We start from the raw sequence: 21,821 nt of genomic DNA on the forward strand, positions 1-21,821 counted from the left end.
GCTTTCTGATTTCAAGTTAGAGATGTGTGACTATTCCTTTCACTTGAAAACATACAGGCAACTATAGGATTATTAATTGGATTAATTTCAATATTATTGTATCTCAAGGAATAGGGAGGTCCGGAGGTTCAAGAAGAGGGAAAGAGACAGGGGAATGGCTGGTTAGTGGAGCAGTCAGAACACACATAGTGTTCTGGATTAAGTTTGCCTTCTTATACGGGTGTGGCTTCTGGTGCCCAAAACAATTACAATGCTAACATCAAACATCACTGATGACACATCACCATAAGAGATGTAATAGTAATAATAATAAAAGTTTGAAATATCATGATAATTGAAATGTAACAGACCCATGAAAATATTTTTCCACATGCAGATGGAAAAATGAAACCGACAGACTTAATAGATGCAAAGTTGTCACAAATCCCATGCCTTCCCTGCCCCCGCCTTTTTTTTTTTTTTTTTTTCCTTTTTTTTAAGAGATAGGGTCTTGCTCTATCACCCAGGCTGGAGTATAGTGGTAAGATCACAGCTCCCTGTAGCCTCCAACTCCTAGGCTCAAGCAATCCTCCCACCATGGCCTCCCAAGCATCTGGGACTACAGGTGCATGTTACCATGACCCGGCTAATGTTTCCTTTTTAAATTTATTTTAGACATGGGGTCTTGCTATATTGTTCAGGCTGGTCTCAAACTCCTGGCCTCAAGCAATCCTCTCACCTCAACCTCCTGAGTAACTGGGATTACAGGTGCATGTCATTTCACCTATCATAAAACCTCAAATTTATTTAAAAACATTCAGCATCTGCTAAGTGCAATAAAGCAAACTACGATAAAAAATGTATATTTACTTATATATAGGTTTGTATAACCCAGGATACTCCAGATCCTGATTTGAACAGTATTTTAAGACAATAAAAAGCAGAAAAAAATGAAGAAGAAATATAACAAAAATGTTCAGAGCACATACGGTGAAAACTACAATACACCAAACATGGAAACTTAAGTCTTAAATAGATACATTGTGTTCACAAATGAAAAGATTCACTATTGTAAAGAATAAACTCTCTTTGGATGCAGGTTAACCCTAAAAAATGTGAAACATACACACATACACAGACACACACACCCCCCCCCCCAAAAAAGAATAAGTTATCTCCCAAATCAACAGCCCTGAAGGAAAACACAAGGTACTAGCCGGACCCCACCCTCCCTAGCAGTGGGGTAACTAGGCATTTTCATATGCCCTAAATACAAACTTCACAGACCCCAGCATCTGTACTGTGGGCTACTGCTGCCAAGGTCAACACCCTAGCAAAGTGCACCTGCCCAGTTACCAGTTGCCTGCCTACAGCTGCTCCAACAGGAAGCAACCCACCTTCCCCAGTAGCAGGGCTGCAACATGATGGCTGGAGCCCTCACCTGACCATTCCACTGGTAGTCTGGGGATCATGCCACCCCTGTTGACCACAGCCAGTGCCTGCACAAACACTCAGGGAACCTGAGGATGGGTCTGCTCATCCAAGCTCAGCCCCCTCCAGTATGTAAGCACATTGCTCAGGGTCTGGAGATTACCTTGCTTAGTCTACCACCATTGGTACCTGAGCACTTTTTCCAGGGGCCAGGGTCCATTCAACTGATCACTATCACCAAAGCTGACACCCACCCACATGTGGGCACCTGCAGCAGGCCTGGAGACTGATTTAGTCAGCCTGTCACAACCACTGCCAACACCAAAGTGAAATGCTTGGGTTCCAGGGCGTTGTCTTGCCACTGCTACTGACATCAACTATGCCACGCCTACCGCCCAGGGCCCAGTAACCTGCCCACTCATTCACCCCACTACTGCCATTCCTGGCACCCAAGCAAGCTGCCTGGAAGCCCAAGAATCGACCTGCACAGACCCACTAACTCTGGTGGCAGCATACGCCACACTGAAGCCCCAAAACAGACATGATCTTCTGCCTACCACCAAAGGAGCCCAAAGTGGCCCGTGTGGCAACCCATTCCCTAATAAAATGTCACCACAGCTTCCATTAAGAACCACCCACTAAACCAAAGAAGAAATCACAGACAACACTGACCCTGTTTAATGCCTAAAAAAAATCACATGGAGTCTACACCACTGCATATATCCAGAATCAAAGCAAAAGTGCCCTACCCAACCAACACCACAGATACATCTCTAGGAAAAATTCCTCCCCTATGAAAGGAAATTCAAACTATTGGAAGAAGTGACTGTCAATACCTGATGCATAGATATCAATGTAGAAATAAAAGAAACAAGAAAAACTAAGAAAATGTGAATCCATAATAAATTCAAAGGAACACAGTAATTCTCCAACAACAGATTCCAATCAAAAAGAAATTTATAAAATCTTGGAATTGAAAATATTGATACTAAAGTATTCTGTTACACTGAGATACAAAGAAAATAATACAAAGAAAAGAAAAACAATTGAGGATATGAATAAAAAATTCACCAAAGAGACAGCATAAAAAAGGATGAAACAAATTCGGGACCTGATGTATTCATCAAATCAAACAAAATACATTCAAACCTTCAACAGACTAGATCAAATAGAAGAAAAAATCTCAGAACTTGACAGACCTTTTGAAATAACCCAGTCAGAAGAAAAAAGAAAAATAAAATTTTTATTTATTTATTTATTTATTTATTTTGAGACGGAGTCTCGCTCTGTCGCCCAGGCTACAGTGCAGTGGCGCGATCTCAGCTCACTGCCAGCTCCACCTCCTGGGTTCCTGCCATTCTCCTGCCTCAGCCTCCGGAGTAGCTGGGACTACAGGTGCCCACCACCATGCCCGGCTAATTTTTTGTATTTTTAGTAGAGACGGGGTTTCACCGTGTTAGCCAGGATGGTCTTGATCTCCTGACCTTGTGATCTGCCTGTCTCAGCCTCCCAAAGTGCTGGGATTACAGGCGTGAGCCACTATGCCCGGCCGAAAAAAGAAAATTTAAATTTTCTTAAAGAACGAGCAAATCCTCATCACATATAGGACATCATAAAGCTACCAAATTTTCAAATTTTTTGTGTTTGAGGAGGCAACAAGAAAACTTGAAGGGCTAGAAAGCCTGTTTAACAAAATAATAGATGAAAACTTCGCAAGGCTAGCAAAAAGTTTAGATACCCAGATAAAGCACAAAGATCCACAAAGGTATATAATTCAAAAATATCTTTTCCAGAGCACCTTATAGTAAAAATGTCACTAAGTCAAAGACAGAGAATTCTTTAAAAAGCAAGACATAACTATCTAGTCACTTATTAATGAACCCCAATCAGACTAACGGCAGTTTCTCTGCACAATCCTTACAGGGCAGAAGACAATGGGATAATAGGTTCAAAAAGCTGAAGGAGAAAAAAAAAAAGCCGAATATACTATACCAAACAATGTTATCCTTCATAAATGATGGGGAAATAAAGTCTTTCCCAAACAAGTAAAAGCAAGAAAATTCATCATCACTAGACCAAATCTACAAGAAATGCTTAAAGGAGTCTGATGCTGGGAAAATAAAGAATGGTATCTATCATCATGAAAATACGCAGAATATAAACCCCAGTGGTAGAGCAAATACAATCAAGGAAGAGAAAAGCCTCAAATGATAGCACTACAGAAAACCACCAAACCACAATGTTAACAAGAAGAGAGAAAGGAACAATGAATACACAAAACAACCAGAAATTAAGTAATAGAATAACAGGAATAAGCCCTCACATGTTAATAATAAAACAGATTAAAGTGTCAGACTAGTTGAAATGATTTAAAATAATGGCACAACTATATGCTGCCCATAAGAAACTCATCTCCCCTATAAAGGTACATATAAACTGAAAGTAAAGGAATACAAAAGACATTCCATGCAAATAGAAAGCAAAAGTGGGGAGAAGTAGCTACAATTAAACAGTCAAAAGCAGTAAAAGGAGACAAGGTAATTATATAACGATAAAAGAGATTGATTCAGCAAGAAAATATAACAATTCTAAACATATATGCACCAAACAGCAGAGGACCCAGATGTATAAAGCAAATATTATTAGACCTCAATGGAGACCAGGTGTGCTGGCTTACATCTGTAATCCCAGCACTTTGGGAGGCCAAGGTGGGCAGATCACCTGAGGTCAGGAGTTCAAGACAAGCCTGGCCAACATGGTGAAACCCTATCTCTACTAAAAATACAAAAATTGGTGACATGCCTGTAATCCCAGCTACTCAGGAGGCTGAGGCAGGAGAACCGCTTGAACCTGGAAGGCAGAGGTTACAGTGAGCTGAGATCGTGCCAATACAGTCCAGCCTGGGTGACAAAGTGAGACCCTGTCTCAAAAAAAAAAAAAAAAAAAAAAAAAAAAAGATCTAAATGGAGAGAAAGAGTACAATAATAATTGGGGTTTCCGACAACCCACTCTTAGCATTAGGGAGATCATCTAGTCATCTAGACAGAATTTTGTTTTTCTTTTTTTTTCCTTTTTTTTTTTCCCAAAAACTCACTGCATGCTAACAGACAGAAAATTAGCAAAGAAACATTAGATTTAAACTGCACATTAGACCAAATGGACCTAACAAACATTTATAGAACATTTCATCCCACAGCTAAGGAACACATATTCTTCTCACCAGCAAATGGAAGATTCTCCCAGATAGACCATATTTTTGGACACAAATAGAGTCTCAACAAATTTTTAAAAATTAGAATTGTATCAAACCTCTCAGACCACAATGAAATAAAACTAGAAATCAACAAAGAGGAACTTTGGGAAGTGTAAAAATACATGGAAAGTGAACAACATGCTCCTAAATGACCACTAGGTCAAGAAAGAAACTAAGGATGAAATCAAATGTAGCTTTACAATAAATAAAAATCAATTCAAAACATACCAAAATCTAGAGAATATTTAATAAAGTAGTGCCAAGATGGAAGTTCGTAATTAATAAATACCTATATCCAAAAAGTAACAGAATTTCAAGTACAGTGTCAAACCATACATCCCATGAAAACAGAATAGAACACGGCAAGCCCAAAATTAACAGAAGGAAAGAAACAATTAAGATCAAGAAGAAACAAATGCAACAGATACTAACAAAATACAAAGGATCAATGAAATGAAAAACTGTTTTTTGAAGAGATAAACAAAATCAATTAACTGCTTGTTGAGAATTAACAAAAAAGGATACCCAAATAAACAAAATCAGAAATGAAAAAGGAGAAATTACAACTGATACCACAGAAATACAAAAGATCATCAGAGACCATTATGAACAACTATACAAAAACAAACTGGAAAACCTTTAAGAAATGGATAAATTCCTGGACACATACAACTACCAAGATTCAATCAGGAAGAAATAGAAAATCTAAACCAACTAATAACAAGTAATGAGGTAAAATTAGTAGTAAAAAATCTCCCAAAAAAGAAGAGTTCAGGATCAGATGGCCCCACTGCAGAACTCTATCAAACTTTGAAACAACTAACACCACTTCTCCTCAAACTAGTCCAAAAAACTGAAGAGGAGGGAATTCTTCCTAATTTATTCTAAGAGGCCAGCATTATATTACCCTAATACCAAAACCAGACAAGAATGCTACAACAACAACAACAAAATAAAACTACAGGCCAATATCTCTGATGAACATACATACAAAAATTCTTATCAAAATAGAAAACCAAATTCAACAGCACATCAAAAACATCAAGATCAAGTGAAAATTTTCCCAGGGATGCAAGGATGGTTCAACATATGTAAATCGACAGTCATGAACCATCTTAATAGGCACAGAAGAAGTATTTGATAAAATTCAACATCCCTTCATAATAAAAACTCTCAACATTCTAAGCACAGAAGAAAAATACCTCAACATAATAAAGGCCACTTGTGACAAACAACAGCTAGCATAATATTGAATGGGGAAAACTGACAACCTTCCCTTTAAGAACTGGAACAAAACAAAAAAGCCGCCACTCTCTTCACTCCTATCCAACATAATACTGCAAGTCCTAGCCAGAGCAATGAGGCAAAATAAGGAAATAAAGGCATTCAAATTGGGAAAGAAGAAGTCAATGTGTCCCTCTTTGAGAATAATGTGACTGTGTATCTAGGAAAACCTAAAGATTCCACCAAAAACCTCATAGAACTGATCAATTCAGTAAAGTTGCAAGATAAAAAAATCAACAAGCAAAAATCAGTAGCATTTCTATATACCAATAATGCAATAGCTGAGAAACATATCAAGAAGGTGGCCAGGCGTGGTGGGTGATGCCTGTAATCCCAGCACTTTGGGAGGCCGAGGCGGGTGGATCATGAGGTCAGGAGATGGAAACCATCCTGGCTAACACGGTGAAACCCCGTCTCTACTAAAAATACAAAAAATTAGCTGGGCATGGTGGCGGGTGCCTGTAGTCCCAGCCACTTGGGAGGCTGAGGCAGGAGAATGGTGTGAACTCGGGAGGCAGAGCTTGCAGTGAGCCAAGATTGCGCCACTGCACTCCAGTATGGGCAACAGAGTGAGACTCCGTCTCAACAACAACAACAAAAAAAAAAAAAAGAAAAAAAAAGAAGGCAATTCCATTTATAATACCTAAAGAAAAAACATCCATGAATAAATGTACCCCAAAAGGGAAAAGATGCCTACAATGAAAACTACAAAACAGATGAATGAAACTGAAGACACAAATAGAAAGACATCCCATGCTCAAAAAAAGAATTAACATCATTAAAATGATCATATTGTCTGAAGCGATACAAAGATTCAATGCAATCCTTATCAAAATACCAACATCATTTTTCACAGAAATAGAGAAAACAATCCTAAAATTCCTATGGAAGTAAAAAAGAGCCTAAGGAGCCAAAGCAATCCTGAGCAAAAAGAACAAAACTGAAGGAATCACACTACACTACCCGACTTTAAAATATATTACAAGCCTACAGTGGCCAAAATAGGATGGTATTGGTTAAATTAAAATCATGTACTAACCAGGCTTTAAACCAAAAGTAAAAGTTGCTAACAGTGTAACATGTATTTAAAACCACTGATTTCTTTCACTGTCGCAATTTCCTCAGTTACAATTTTGCAAACACCGTCTCACAGCCAACAGATTTTTCACTAAGGTTCCAAGAACACACAACACATTATGGAAAAAACAACCATTTTGATAATTGGTATGTGAAAAACTGGATATCCACATGAAATGAAACTGGACCCCTATCTCTCACCGTATACAAAATTCAACTCAGGATGGATTAAAAACTTAAAACATAAGACCCCAACTATAAAACTACTAGAAGAAAACAAAGGGAGAACACTTTAGGACACAGATTTATGCAAAGATTTTATGGCTAAGACCTGAAACTCCAGAGGCGATATAAATAATGATAAATGCGACTATATTAAACTGCACAGTTCTGCACGGCAAAGGAAACAATCAACAAAATGAAGAGACAACCTGTTGAATGGAAGAAAGTATTTGCAAGCTACTCATCGCACAAGTGACTAATAATTCAGAATATATGAGAAACTCAACAGTTTAAAAAAAAATCCCATTAAAAAGTGGGCAAAAGGCCAGGCACGGTGGCTCATGCCTGTAATCCCAGAACTTTAGGAGGCCAAGGTGGGTGGATCATGAGGTCAAGAAATCAAGACCATTCTGGCCAACACGGTGAAACCCCATCTCTACTAAAAATACAAAAATTAGCTGGGCATGGTGGCATGCACCTGTAATCCCAGCTACTCGGGAGGCTGAAGCAAGAGAACTGCTTGAACACGGGAGGCAGAGGTTGCAGTGAGCCGAGATCACGCCACTGCCCTCCAGCCTGGTGACAGAGCGAGACTTCGTCTCCAAAAAAAAAAAAAAAAGGGTGGGCAAAAAAGTACATAAACACACACACACACACACACACACGTGAGCAAAGGACATAAACAGACATTTCTCAAAAGACAACATACAAACAGCCAACACCGTATATGGAAAAAAATGAGTCCAGGAGCAGCGGCCCATGCCTGTAATCCAAGCACTTCCAGAGGCCAAGTTAGGGAGATCACCTGCGCCCAGGAGTTTGAGGCCAGCCTGGGCAACATGGTGAAACCCCGTCTCTACAAAAAATACAAAAAATTAGCCGGATGTGGTGGTGGACAACTGTAGTCCCAGCTAATCAGGAGACTGAGGTGGGAGAATCACTTGAGCCTGAGTTGATGAGGCTGAAGTGACCTGTGATCGCACCACTGCACTCCAGCCTGGGCAACAGAGTGAGATCCTGTCTCAAAAGTGAAAAAGAAAATAAAATGCTCAACAACATGAATCATCAGGGAAATGTATGTATCTTAACCACAACGAGATCTTACTCCAGAGAGAAAGGCTATTATTAAAAAGACAAAAAGTAACAGATGCTGGTGAGGATGTAGAGAAAAGGGAACTCTCATATACTGTTGACGGGAATATAAATTAGTACAGTCATTAGTAGTATGGGGACTTCTGAAAACACTAAAAATATAACTACCATATGGTTCATCAATCTCACTACTGGGTATTTATCCAAGGAAAAGATATCAGCACATCAAAGGGATACCTGCACCCCCATTTTATTGCAGCACTATTCACAATACCCAAGATATGGAATCAACCTATTAACAGATGAATAGGTGAAGAAAATGTAGAATATATACATAATAAAATACCATCAAGATTTTTCTTCATCTACTCAACTACTGGTAGATGAATAAATGGAGAAATGTGGAATTTATATACAAATTTTGTGTACCTTCTAAAATTTACATGGGGGAGGGAAAAGGAAATAGAATTGCTAAATAATTTTGAAAAAGAACAAAGAGTTGCACAGTTCACATTACCTGGTTTGAAGACTGCATATAAAGCTATCGTAAAGGTGCCACGCACAGTGGCTCATGCCTGTAATCCCAGCACTTTCAGAGGCCAAGGCAGGCAGATCACCTGAGGTCGAGAGGAGTTCGAGACCAGTCTGGCCAACATGGCAAAGCCTCGTCTCCATTAAAAATACAAAAAATTAGCAGGGACTGGTAGTGTGCGCACCTGCAGTCCCAGCTACTCAGGAGGCTGATGAAGGACAATCGCTTGAATCCGGGAGGTAGAGGTTATAGTGAGCCGAGACTGCACCACTGAACTCCAGCCAGGGAGAATGAGTGAGACTCCGTCTCCAAAAAAAAAAAGGCTACAATAAAGGTATATGGCATCAAAAAAAACTAGACACACAGATGAATAAGAGAATAAAGTCCAGAAACAGATCCAAACAGAACTGACAATTGAATTTTTTAAAAAAATGTGCAAAGGTAATTCAAATGGGAATGGATAGTCTCTTCAACAAATGATACTTCGATAACTGAATGCCTGCAGGGAGAAAATAAATAAATTCAATCCATACTATATACAAAAATTAGACTGAAATAAATCAGACTTACACGTATAAGGTAAAACTTTGTCCAAGAAAATATAATATTCATGACCTTGGATTAAGCAAAGAATTCTTAGAAATGAGATCAAAAGCACAATCCATAAAAGAAAAAATGTGGGCTGGGCTCAGTGGCTCATGCCTGTAATCCCAGCACTTTGGGAGGCTGAGGCAGACAGATCACCTGAGGTTGGGAGTTCGAGACCAGCCTAACCAACATGGAGAAACCCTGTGTCTACTAATAATACAAAATCAGTCAGGCTTGGTGGCGCATGCCTGCAATCCCAGCTACTTGGGAGGCTGAGGCAGGAGAATCGCTTGAACCTGGGAGGTGGAGGTTGCAGTGAGCGGAGATCATGCCATTGCACTCTAGCCTGGGCAACAAGAGTGAAACTCCATCACAAAAAAAAAAAAAAGTGATGTTAGATGCCATCATAATTGGAAATGTTTTACTCTGTGAAAATCAATGTTAAAAAAAATGAAAACAAGCCACAGACTGTAAGGAAATACTTACAAATCATGTACTTCACAAAAGACTTGTATCAAGAATATATAAAACACTTTCAAAACTCAATAAAAGAAAATTAATTCAAAAATATGGGCAAAAGATTTGAACATGTACTTCACTAAAGAAGACATACAGGCAGCAAGTAAGCACATCAAAAGATATTAAAAATCATTAATAATTAGAGAAATACAAATAAAGACCACAATGAGCTACTACTACACATCTATTAGAATGACTAAAATTTTTGGCCAGGTGCAGCGGCTCATGCATGTAATCCCAGCACTTTGGGAGGCCAAGGCAGGCAGATCAGGAGGTCAGGAGATTGAGACCATCCTGACTAACATGGTGAAACCCCGTCTCTACTAAAAATACAAAAAATTAGCCGGGTGTGGTGGCGGATGCCTATAGTCCCAGCTACTCAGGAGGCTGAGGCAGGAGAATGGCGTGAACCCGGGAGGCGGAGTTTACAGTGAGCCAAGATCGCGCCACTGAACTCCAGCCTGTGCAACAGAGGGAGACTCTGTCTCAAAAAAAAGAATGACTAAAATTTTTAAAACTGCCCAAAAGAATGGGAAGGATGCAAAGCAACTAACTCTGGACGCTGGTGGGAATGCAAAATGATAAACTACTTAAGAAAAGTAATTCCATACTTAGATATTCACCCATGTGAAATAACCTATATTTACACAAAAACCTGTACATGAATGTTTAAAGCAGTTTTATTTTTAATAGACAAAAGCTGGAAAAAACCCAAATGTCCCCAAAATGAAGTGGGACAAACTGTAGCAGATAATATAATGAAATACTTCTCAGCAATAAACAAACTGTTGATATATGCAACAATAAAGATGAATTTCTAATGTTTTAGTATAATTAAAAGAAGCCTGATTCAACTCTATACACTGTATAATTCTATTCATGCGACACCCAAGAAAAAGACAAGGAAATCTAATATTCAGAGTTGAGAAAAAAAGACAGTTGAAGGTTTCACTACAAAGAAATGGTAGCAAAAGTAATTTTATAGGGGAGTGATTGCACTGTTCTATGTCTTAATCGTCGAAATGGTTACAAGACTGCATCTGTCCTAATTTATAAACTTTTAAAAGTAAGTAAATTTTACTCTAATTAAAAACAAATTAAATGCATAAGTAGAGAATTTATATAAAAAAGTTAAAAAGTGGGAATCAGCATGACTTAAAAAAAAACCCATGCCACTCCCTTCTCCCAAAGGCAATGATGATATATATACAGAGAGATTATACTATACATTCTAAATCTCACGTGCCTTTTATGTTAAAGGGTAGAAAGAAGAATGAGACAATAGTCTCGAACAGAGGCTATATCCTAACATACTGTGGGCCGAAGATTACTGAACTTATACCCCATTATCACGGCACAAATTAGTCCCTGAACAGTATTTCCTAAGAGATAAAAAAAGAACAGCCTTGTTAGTTCTCTGACATATTCACCTCCACCTCTCCTTTTTTATTTTTTGCTTTAAAAAGGCAAATATAGGAGTAAAAGTAGGGGTGAGAAAGCAGCTATAGAAACGCTGCCAACTTGAGATTAAAGACACGTGGTGTGCACACAACAAATCAGATGATATACAACGGGCAATGTAGCGAATTTGGTTGAAAGAGAAAGCATTAACAGAATAGTATTCCCTAAATGAAACTGTGGTAAATCTTGGGTCCCAGAAAAGTTTAGGATATGGAATCTTATTTACAAGCTCAGAAACATTCGTTTCCAGGGAAATGTTAGAAAGGATATTTCTATTTTGTAGAGAAGAGAAACTAATAATACAATAGGCACAGAGCATTAGGTATGTCTTGTGATATACTTCCTTAGATTCAGCAAAAAAAAAAAAAAAGTATAAAATTTAAAAAAGGAAAGTAACAACTGGTATACAAACTACATCTCAGTTTCATAGAAATTTTCATTTTTTATATCTTCATATCACAGCCACGTTCAAGAAGAACTGGTTTTTGGTTTTTTTTTTTTTTTTGAGACAGGGTCTCACTCCCATTGTCTAAGCTGGAGTTAAGTGTCACAATCATGACTGAAGAAAGCTTTTCTAAGACTATTTACATGTATATATTTTTTCAGTAACACTCTATTTTGACAAATTAATGGATTGAATTTTTCCTATCAAACCCTATTAATCAGTAATTGTTTTGATCTCTTCATTCTTACTGGATCCACTATAGTGCTTACATTTAATAAATAACCACAGTCTTCAAACAAAAGTAACTATTATTTATTGAACTGATCTTTATTTTATTTTATTTGAGACAGAGTTTCGCTCTTGTCGCCCAGGCTGGAGTGCAATTGCACAATCTCAGCTCACTACAACCTCTGCCTCCCAGGTTCAAGCAATTCTCCTGCCTCAGCCCCCCGAATAGCTGGGATTACAGGCATGTGCCACCACACCTGGCTTATTTTGTATTTTCAGTAGAGACGGAGTTTCTCCTTGTTGGCCAGGCTGGTCTTGAACTCCTGACCTCAGGTGATCTGTCTGCCTCGGCCTCCCAAAGTGTTGGGATTACAGGTGTGAGCCACTGTGCCTGGCCTATTTTATTTATTTTGATCTGACCTTTTTATTTATTGTATTTTTGAACAGGATCTCACTCTTGTCACCCAGGCTGGAGTACAGTGGCACAATCACGGTTCGTTGCAGCCTCAAATTCCTGGGCTCAAACAATCCTCCCACCTCAGCTGTCCAAGTAGGTGGGATACAGTCATGTGCCACCACACCCAGGTAAGTTTTTTATTTTTTTCTAGACACAAGGTCCTACTATGTTGCCCAAGCTGGTCTTCAACTCTGAGGCTCAAGCAATCCTCCTGCCTTGGCCTCCCAAAATGTTGGGATTATACAGGCATGAACCACAGTGCCTGGCTTGATCTTTTAACCAATGTTTCATCACCAGAAGAGAGTGAAAGTTACAAATAATTAAAGTTCATAAATAATTATTCAGCAATTTAGTCTCTTAATGTGTAACTTTGGAATATCAAAATGCTATTTTGAAAATAACCTAATTGTTCTTTTTAAAATTTTTAACCTTTTGTTACAGAGACAGTAACAGCAGATTTCCAGGTACTCATCATCCAGCTTCAACAATTCTCAACTCATGGCAAACCTTGTGTCAACTGAAAGAAGTATTAATTCTCTAAAACTATCCATTATTTAACAGGCAGTATTCAAGTTTCCCAGGTTGGGTTGTTTGTTTTTCTTGTTTTTACAGTTTGTTCAAGTTAAGATCTAAATAAGGTCCACATATTGCAACTGTTTGATATGACTTTTTTTTTCTTGCTTCCCCAGGTCACCCAACCATATATGACTCTTAAATCTATTATTTATAGGTTCCTCTTGCTTTTTCCCCTTGGTTAAAGAAATAAAGTCATTTCTCCCATACAGCCTTCAATTACCTGTATTTTACTATTCTGTGGCATTTTAAAATATGTTTCTCCATTCTTGTATTTCCAGTAATTGTTTAACTGGAGTATTAATCAAATTCAAGGTTGATAATTAGAAAAGACTACCTCATACATAATACGGTATTCTTCATCAAGAGGCACATATGTGTTGTCTGATTATATTTTTATGTAACAGCAGCCAATGATAATTGTCTAAATCTAGTATTTCACTGAGATTTGCAAATAATGATATTCTAACTATAATTGCTTCATCATTTACTATCTGAAAAAAATTTTTTTTTTTTTTTTTTTGAGACAGACTCTCACTCTGTCACCCAAGCTGGAGGGTAGTGGCGCAATCTCGGCTCACTGCAACCTCCACCTCCCAGGTTCGAGCGATTCTCATGCCTCAGCCACCTGAGTAACCTGGGATTACAGGCATGTGCCATCACATCCAGCTAATTTTTGTATTTTTAGTAGAGACAGGATTTCACCATGTTGGCCAGGCTGGTCTCGAACTCCTAGCCTCAAGTGTGATTCACATGCTTTGGCCTCCCAAAGTGCTGGCATTACACGTGGGAGCCACCGCTCCTGGCCACTGGAATATATTTTAAGTGAGAATTCCCTCATCAAACCTTTGGTTTCTTGGAGGTTGTTTCTAAAAAGAAGAATAAATCCTTGATTTTTATGAGTTTTGAAATCAGTTGGTATCCTGACTTCCTTCCCTGAACAGTAAACAATAGATGTTTTTTAGGGAAAGCATCATAAACTTTCCGGATTTAAATAAATGTGATACGTATCAAATCACTGCAGTTGTTATTCTTACTGATGTCAAATTTTCCATCCTTGGTCAGTGAGACAATCTTCAAGGTAGCTCCTAAGTCCTTTAGATACAACCTTAGTAATCTCTTAATAGCTTCTTTGATTCTGGTATTACAAAATATCCCAGGGTCATCTTGTCCATTTCCTGCCCCAGACCTGAAATCAACCATATATCCAAGGAACCCTGGTACTTTTCTGCGGGAAACAGTGTTCAGAAACAACAATCAGAGTGTTAGGGGTGCTCATTACTCCTGATTTGGTCACCTTTTCTAGGCCTTTTTACAGTGGTCAGAATTAGTATACTGACACTTTCAAACAAAATTCTACACTGTTTTTCAACCTCCTTGGTCTTTTATTTCTCTTATACTGAAAATCTTGTTATGCAACAACATAAACTCATTTACTTTGTCACACAATATATATACAACAGTCTAGAAATAATAATACTAACACTATGATTAAATGGTTTTTATTCCATTCTTTTTGTACAAAGGTATAACCCCCAGGCATATATAATTAAATCACTATGTTAAAAACTCTTAAAATAGTTTCTTCCTATGGTTATGCCACTTAGGCTTCTGTTTCATTTTGCTTTTCCTTTTAGGATTTTTTTTTTTAATGACAAAAACTTCTTTTAGGATTATGTAAAATATTGACATACTTGATTCAAAGTCACATCTAGAAAACAAGGTATATTCGGAGAATTCTAGCTAGTCCTTCTATACCTGTTCCCTATAATAAATTAGTTTTGGGTTAATTCCATTTTTTAAAAAAAATATAAGTAGAAACATAGATATACACACGAACACATACTCAAATGTATTTACTTAAATAAAAAGCCTACTTTACTCACTGTTCTGTATCTTATTATTTTACTTAACAAAATGTACAGTAGCAATCACAGCTTAAAAGGTATTGTTTTTGATTTTTATACCTACATAATATCCCACTTGGCCCATGAACCATTTTATTCAATCAGAACCCTAATAGATGGATATTTGGGTTGTTTCAATCTTTTGCTAACTCTAAATAATGCTGCAATGAATATATCCTTGTGCATATGTCATTTTGTATTTTTGCCATTCTATCTTTAAGGTATACTCCTAAGGTAGGATTTCCTAGATCAAAGATAAATGAACATGTAATTTAGCTAGATGTTGACAAAACCCCATTATAGGAGGTTATACCACTCTGCATTCCAATAAACAACATGTGAGTGTGTCCATTCCTCTCCTCTAGAGTCTCACCAATTGGGTGTGTTGTCCATTGAGGGAAGAGAAGCCAAGTGAGGGACTACCTTATAGGTGAACATTGTTAACTCAGTGTAGTTTGGTTCATTTTTTCCCGCTTATTTTCTAGTTCATTGATTTCTGCTCTTTATTTCCTGCCTTGTTCTTGAGTTTACTTTGTTCTTTTCTGCCTTTCCCCCGGCCCCAAGATGGAGTCCTGCTCTGTCGCTCAAACTGGAGTGCCATGGCACAACCTTGGCTCACTGCAACCTCTGCCTTCCAGGTTCAAGCAATTCTCCTGCCTCAGCCTCCCGAGTAGCTGAGATTACAGATGCAACCACCACACCCGGCTAATTTTTGTACTTTTAGTAGAGACGGGGGTTTCACTATGTTTTTCACCATGTTGGCCAGGCTGGTCTCCAACTCCTGACCTTGCAATCCACCCACCTTCGCCTCCCAAAGTGCTGGGATTAGAGGTGTGAGCCACCACATCCAGCCCTTTTTGTTGTTGCTGTTTTTGTTTTGAGGCAAAGTTTCACTTTTGTCACCAGGCTGGAGTGCACTGCAACCTCCGCCTCCTGGGTTCAAGCAGTTCTCCCTTCAGCCTCCTGAGTAGCTGGATTTACAGGTGCCCTCCACCACACTTGGCTAATTTTTGTATTTTTAGTAGAGACTAAGTTTCGCCATGTTGGCCAGGCTGGTCTCAAACTCTTGACCTCAGGTGATTCACCCGCCTCAGCCTCCCAAAGTGCTGGGACTACAGGCGTGAGCCACTGCACCCGGCCTCGTTTCCTCTCTTGCGGTAGAACTTCAGGTCAATTTTTTTTTAACCTCTATTCTTTTCTATTATAAGCATGTGAAGATGCACATTTCTCTCTAATTCCAGTTGAAGATGCACTGGCATATTCTAATTTGCTTTATTTTCATTATAATTCAGTTCAAAAGGACTTTTAATATTCCTTGTGATTACTTTGGCCAACAGGTTGTCGAAAATTGTTGGGTTTAATGTAAAAATATTTGGGTTTCTTTTTAGATACTGTACTTTTTGTTTTTGCTTGTAGAGCAGGATCTCACTGCATTGCCCAGGCTGGTCTCGAACTCTTGGCTTCATGCAATCCCCCCACCTAGGCCTCTTGTATTGTTACTGATTTCAAATTTAATTCCATTTTGGTCCAAGAATATACCCTTGTATTAATTCTGCCTGTTTCAATGTATTTAGGATTGTTTCATGGCCCAGCATATGGTCTCTCCTGATGAACATACCACCACGTACACTTGAAAAGAGTGTGCATTATGAAGCTTTGGGGATTGTTTTATAAATATCTCCTATATTCTGAATGTTTGTGTCCCCCACTAAAATTCGTATGTGGAAACCTAGTCACCATTGGGATGGTATTAAGAAGTGGGACGTTCAGGAGTTGATTAACACATGAAAGCAGAGCCTTCATGTATAGAATTAATACCCTAATAAAAGAGGACCCAGCAGGGCACAGTAGCTCACGCCTGTAATCCCAACACTTTGGGAGGCCGAGGCAGGCAGATCACCTGAGGTCGGGAGTTCGAGATCAGCCTGACCAACATGGAGAAACACCATCTCTACTAAAAATACAAAATTAGCCAGGCGTGGTGGTGCATGCCTGTAATGTCAGCTACTCAGGAAGCTGAGGAAAGAGAATCGCTTGAACCTGGGAGGCGGAGTTTGCAATGAGCCCAGATAGCGCCACTGCACTCCAGCCTGGGCAACAAGAGCAAACTCCGTCTCAAAAAAAAAAAAAAGTGGGCAGGGGATTGTTTTCAAAAGCTAACATACAAAGGGCTAAAAAATGGTCAAAATTCATGAAAAAAATGCTCAATATCACAAATCATCAGAGAAATAAAAAATTAAAACCATAATTTACATATAAAATGAGAAAGTACATTTACGAAGAATACTTGTAACGTTTCATTAAAATAAACTTTCCACTTTCCCTTTTCTTTTTAAAAATTGTTAGTCCTTTGTGTTGAGTGAATAAATGAAATTGTGACTGTGTAAATGAGCAGAAGCTTAATACTTGATGATATGTAACACTCATCTGAACAGGATGTTTTAAGGAATATCATAATGCCTTATCCCCATTCCCAAAAGCTGTGCAGTCAAGTAGCTGTTTTCTTCATGCCACTTTGGGATAGAAAAATGTGATAATAAACCAACATTTCTGCACTTTAATTCCCTATCATGTTGCACTAAAGTATAAAATAGCCTCCAGAGCCCCAGCTTTAAGCTAGGAAGAGTCCCTGTAACTACAATCATATAATAAACATACTAGAAATTAGACTTCTGTTAGATTCTCACCACTCGATTTACTTTTTAGCAGTTTAATGGGTACATTTTTAAATCTCCCTTTTTGTGTGTGGAATAACATGTTAAAAACCTCAAAAAAGATGTCAAATCATGCCCCTTATTTTAAAATTTAGCATTCCATGGTACTAGAATAAAATCTAAACTCTTTATGCTAGTTAAAAAGTCCCTGAAGATCTGGTTTCTGCAGACTCCTCTGACCTTGCTACAACCACTTGTCCCTTACTCTACGGATCAGTATGGTAATCTTCTTCCTATTCCTAAAACATACCAAGCTCATTTTTCCATCACGGTAGAAGGAAAGCATGATTGAAATAATGTTTGAAACCAAAAGAAAGTTAAGGAAAAACTGAGATGGACAGACCACTCTCTGGATCTCTGCTTTTATTTTCTTAAGAGAAAGAGGTTAGTGTCAGCAAGCTGGAAATTTAAGTGTCACCAGGAAAGCCAAGGGATGCCCAAAGCTAGTATAAGTCATCCTACCACTCAAATGTACATTACTTATCCAAACTGTGTAACTTTTTAAAACTTCAGAAACAAACTTCCAAAGTACATTCCAGGTAAGTACCAATTTAGTAAGACTGACAATGAATAAAGAGTACTTATAATATTTCTAAAATCTAATAAAGGTGGTACTTAAAATCACTTAAGGTCTTCACATCAGATGATCAAGTTACATAGGTAATACCACATAAGAGCTTGTGAAAGGACATATTCAATGTTCTACAACATTAGCTTCCAGGTAATCCATTACAATGCAAAGGTTATATTCTTTGGAATTAGAACCAGAGACATTGAACACAATGTCTTTGAGCCTTAGTTTTCAAGTTAGTCAAAATTAATAGTATTTCAGAGGGCTGTTTTAAGGATTAAGCATGATAACAAAAGGAGTTAACAAAGTAACCAACAGACCTTAAGTGCGAACGCTGTTTAAGCATTGGTTTTCCTTTCTTTTTTCCAACTTAAAAGAATGATGTACAGGCCAGGCGCAGTGGCTCACACCTGTAATCCCACCACTTTGGGAGGCCGAGGCAGGCGGATCACAAGGTGAGGAGTTTGAGATCAACCTGGCCAATATGGTGAAACCCCATCTCTACTAAAAAATACAAAAAGGCCGGGCGTGGTGGCTCACGCCTGTAATTCCAGCACTTTGGGAAGCTGAGGCATGAGAATCATTTGAACCTAGGAGGCGGAGGTTGCAGTGAGCCGAGATTGCGCCACTGCACTCCAGCCTGGGCGATAGAGTGAGACTCTTGTCTCAAAAAAAACAACGACGAAAAAAACAAAAATTAGCCTGGTATGGTGGCACGCGCCTGTAGTCCCAGCTACTCAGGAGACTGAGGCAGGAGAATCGCTGTAGCTCAGGAGGCAGAGGTTGCAGTGAGCTGAAACTGTACCACTGCACTCCAGCCTGGGCAACAGAGCAAGACTCCATCTCAAAAAAAAAATGAATGATGTACTTCATAAAGACTAGAGAGACAATATTTGGACAGATATTTGTCACCATGATCAAGATTGCACTGTAATGAAACGTTAAAAAGAGTAAGGACACATAAAATGCAGTTATTTAGAGAAACAGCAAATTTGATTTTAGGAAGAACCAACAGATAAATTGGCCAGTCTCATTTCAAAACAAACGAGACCAAAAAAAGCAGAGAGAGAAAAGATATATGACACACTAATATTTTTAATCTTGGCTTTTTATATTCCAGTAGTGGAACCACATGCTAATTTTTTTTTCTTTTTAAACAGATAGGGCCTTGCTATGTTGCCCAGGCAGGCCTTAAACTCCTGAACTCCGGGGGATCCTTGTGCCTCAGCCTCCTGAGTAGCTGAATAACTATAGCTACGTGCTAGCATACCCAGTAAGTATTAAGATATATTTGAGATTTTAACATGAAGAAGTAAAAATTATCTCTTAATATGAAAAAAGAAGAAAAATGAAATTTATGATTGGAATATAGTAACATGTCTGTATAATTTATCTTTTCAAAAACAGATCTAAACAAGAAAGGTTACTGAGTAGCAGAGATGTAAAACATCTAAAATCCATAAACCCAAGGGTGACAACATAGTAATTAGGGAAGGAGGATAAAGAGAAGCAATTATTAACTTATAAATATGTAACAAAAATTGGTCATATAAAGAATGTTTTCTTAACATTAAATTTTAAAATGAAACAAAAGCAGTACATGGGGTGAAAAGAAATAGCAACTACCTTAACACTTGTTCTAAGTCCATTTTCTAAAGAAATTCAATCCAAAAAGTAGGAGTCTTTGCTATTTACCAGCTGCGATGTTTAAGGATCAACATGATACAATTAGTTCTTGCTCCCAAGGATAACTACAATTATATTTCAAACAGAGTGCAAGGATAAATATGTGAATAGCAATCCTTATAAAAATATTACCATCATATAACTTTTTAAATTTAAGAAGTTTATACAACACATGTATGTATATTCTCTCACTTCATTTTTAGCACCTCAATTCTCTCGATTAAATCCTATAAAGTAGGTATTAAATATGTTTTTCAGATGAGAACTCAAGACCCAAAAAGATTAAGTGATTTATCTGTTACACAGCTAATACATGGGAGAGTCAGAATTCAAACCTGAGTCTACTTTAATACCACATGTAGATTTTTTTTTTTTTTTTTTTGAGATGGAGTCTTGCTCTGTTGTCCATGCTGGAGTACAGTGGCATGATCTCAGCTCACTGCAACCTCTGCCTCCAAAGCTCAAGCGATTCTCGTGCCTCAGCCTCCCAAGTAGCTGGGATTACAGGTGTGCGCCACCAAGCTCAGCTAATTTTTTTGTATTTTTAATACAGACGACGTTTCACCACATTGGCCAGGCTGGTCTCAAACTTCTGGGCTTGAGTGATCCACCCACCTCAGTCTCCCAAAGTGCGGGGATTACAGGCATGAGCCACAGCGCCCAGCCCCACATGTACATTTAAAAGGAAACAGTACTTGACAATATGGATGGGAGACAAAAAAGCAAAAGATGTATTTTTTAATTCTATAGATGTCAATAATTCTAATAAGAAAATGCAGCAGACATTTCCTGTGAAAGTAGTAACTCTAGTAGTAAAAAGTAATATCAATATCTGATTTCTCAGGGCCTGACATACATTAGGAACTTACTGTCAGTGGACTGAATAAATGAAGGGGATGAGTAAAACAATGCAGCTACATAGTTTCTGGTGTCCAATTTTTAAAGGACATATATATAACAGAAGAGAAACATAAATATGCATATCTACAGATTAATATCATCAATCTTATAAGAACGTTATCAGAACAAACTACATTTTATAAGTAATACAAAGGAAAACCAAACAAGCCCATTGCCTGCATAAATTTAGGAGGCTAAACTAAGAAGAAACAAGAATATTACATGGGAAAGATGGTGTAATATTAACAGATGCAGACAAAATAAACAACTACTCACACCTCCTGTTTTGTATCCATCTTCTCCACTAAGGAGAATTGAATAAAAAACTGGAAAAGGTAGAAGAAACATAGTTAAAAAGTAAATGAAGAGCAAATAAGAAGACAGAGAATATCTAGTCACTTTTAAATTTAGTTTTTTTCTGTGGAGCTTAACTAATCACAGGTCGGAATTAGGCATGTATGCATCTCCAATGTGTGGGAAACAATACTGGAAGAGAACAGTTTCTAATAAGCAATTTTGGACATGAAGAAAAACGTTTCCTAGAAAATATGTATCAAACAATCACAGAAGTTTCAAGTGTAAAAGTTTAATAATCCATCAATATGTGTCCATATCAAAGTCCAGAAGTTTTTATTTGTAAGATGGTTTAAAGGCATAAAAAAAGAAAAAAGGCTACACCAAGAGGTAATTTTATTTCCCTACAAGTGATGTTAAACTTTTATTATCAACAAATTTCTTCTTTTTAGGTAGGCTAGTATAACTAATCCAACACTAGATTTTTTTTTTAAGCAAAATAGTATGGGAAAATATCCTGAAAATATTCTTAGGAATAAAATAAAAAATAAAAACTCAATAATACAGCACAAGCAGGTACTGATAGCTGGAATAAACAACCATAACTT

General features: G+C 37.8%; 1 protein-coding gene across 10 annotated transcripts in view; it reads right to left on the reverse strand.

The window, feature by feature from the left end:
* The window catches only part of JMJD1C (jumonji domain containing 1C), a 354,297-nt gene that overhangs the window by 217,604 nt on the left and 114,872 nt on the right, over positions 1-21,821 (reverse strand). The window contains exon 1 of one of the 10 annotated variants that reach the window (XM_063781838.1): positions 8,856-9,369. The exons of the other annotated variants lie outside the window; for them this stretch is intronic. Coding sequence (XP_063637908.1) covers positions 8,856-8,873 — 18 coding nt within the window. The 5' untranslated portion in view covers positions 8,874-9,369. Of the gene's footprint in view, positions 1-8,855; positions 9,370-21,821 lie in introns of those variants that run through there. 10 annotated transcript variants of the gene reach the window in all.

The sequence above is a fragment of the Pan troglodytes genome, chromosome 8 (genome assembly GCF_028858775.2).
Source record: "Pan troglodytes isolate AG18354 chromosome 8, NHGRI_mPanTro3-v2.0_pri, whole genome shotgun sequence".
NCBI classification, from domain to species: Eukaryota; Metazoa; Chordata; class Mammalia; order Primates; family Hominidae; genus Pan; species Pan troglodytes.